This window comes from Verticillium alfalfae, genomic scaffold (assembly GCF_000150825.1).
Source record: "Verticillium alfalfae VaMs.102 supercont1.14 genomic scaffold, whole genome shotgun sequence".
Lineage (NCBI taxonomy): Eukaryota > Fungi > Ascomycota > Sordariomycetes > Glomerellales > Plectosphaerellaceae > Verticillium > Verticillium alfalfae.
Genome location: NW_003315025.1, coordinates 1,084,881 through 1,086,332, shown reverse-complemented (window position 1 = coordinate 1,086,332; position 1,452 = coordinate 1,084,881). Strand labels below are relative to the sequence as shown.

Below are 1,452 nucleotides of genomic sequence, written 5' to 3'. Positions count from 1 at the left end.
ATTCCTCATTCGGCGGGCTTGCGTTCTGTTGAGATGCTTACCTCGATGACCTTCGAGCGCAGGCTGCAAATGGGCACACTTGCTCGTCTTCTCGCCGCAGTCGCATTTGACGTGGGCCGCCCGAGACTTGCGCATGGAGCGACAATGCTGGCATTGCGACACGGGCCGGCCCTTCTTGTTGATGTGCTGCAGGGGGCGATCTAGAAACGAGGTGGACGGTTAGCTGCAGGTGTTCTCCAAGATGCCGCCAGATGCTCGGCCCTCAACGCCTCGCCAGCATGCCATGCGAGGGCCCCTCCCCCGGAGACGACTCGGCCGCCACCCTCAGCACACATGTCGCCTCTTGGTCTCTCCTCTCGGTCTCTCCTTTGGGGGGCTCGCTGAGCGCTGGCGGCGGCGGCTGCAGTAAAATAGATGGGCAGATGCTAGTTTTCCAGTACTCACCAGAGTGTTGGCAGTTGCTGACGCGATGGCCTCGAACGCAGGCCTCGCAGGCAAACTTCTCGCCGTCGATGAGCATGGTCGATATCTGCGACGTTACACGAGCCTTGTCTTGCAAGTGTAGGTTGTGGCCGGCAAATCGACGTTTCGTATACTCGACAACGCTTGTGTGGTGCGCCCGGGAGGAGGGAAGAAGGGTAGGCGGGTTGCGGGTTGTAGAAAATGGACGGGCAATGCCTAGTGCGGTTGCTCTACGTTTTTGTTGAGAAACGCCACGCGGGTCGAAGTTGGTCGGGGCCAGTGTCAGTGCCAGTGTCAGTGTCAGTGAGGCAAGCGACGAAACCGAACCTGTCGCTGCTGGGTCGGAATGCCGGGGGTCCGGGGTTGCGACACAAGACAGGACGGACAGCGGAAGTCGAGGAGTCGCGGGTGATGATCGGGTTTCTGGGTGTTATGAAGTGTGCATGTTGGTGAGGATGTGGTTGAAGGAGGAAAAGGCAAGATTTCCAACAGTCAACGGGACGGGGGAATCGCAAAGCAAGGCGGGGCTTCCGCCAGGGGGGGGGGGGGTTCGGTCGCGTTTGGGAAGAGGATTTTTGGGGGGTGGTGGGAGGAGGGGTGTGGAGGGGTGGTGGAAAGGTGGGTTTTTCCTTGGGATGAGGTGGATGGGGGGACTTGGACTGGTTTGGCTTGGACTGGTGTGTGTGGCCTGCTGGGTCTGGTTTGGGCTTGGGCCAAGGGTCACAGTGAGCCTGGCCGGTGAGAAAAACCAAAAAGTAGGGTACCTTGGGTATGTGTATGTATGAGCACACTCAAGAGGTACAAGCAGAACGTGCGTGCTAAGGATGCCGCTTGTCGTTGCAGAGATAGCCCTGACGGGAATGGTCTGGAGTACCTTGCCTTGGGTACTGGGGGCTGTGCTGGCGCGCGTTGATGTTGCTCGCCGACTCGAAACGCGAAGCGAATGAGCGAGCGAGTGAGAGAGGAGGAGGGAGGGGAGGGGGCACACGG

At 59.6% G+C, this 1,452-nt stretch overlaps 1 protein-coding gene across 1 annotated transcript in view; it reads right to left on the bottom strand.

Moving 5' to 3' along the window:
- Positions 1 to 520, bottom strand: part of VDBG_09306 (conserved hypothetical protein) — a gene marked incomplete at both ends in the record, with an annotated part of 1,671 nt that extends 1,151 nt beyond the window's left edge. The window contains 2 exons of the mRNA XM_003000765.1: positions 80 to 200; positions 445 to 520. Of these exons, the coding sequence (XP_003000811.1) occupies positions 80 to 200; positions 445 to 520 (197 nt within the window). The remainder of the gene's footprint in view (positions 1 to 79; positions 201 to 444) is intronic.
- Positions 521 to 1,452: the final 932 nt, after the last annotated feature.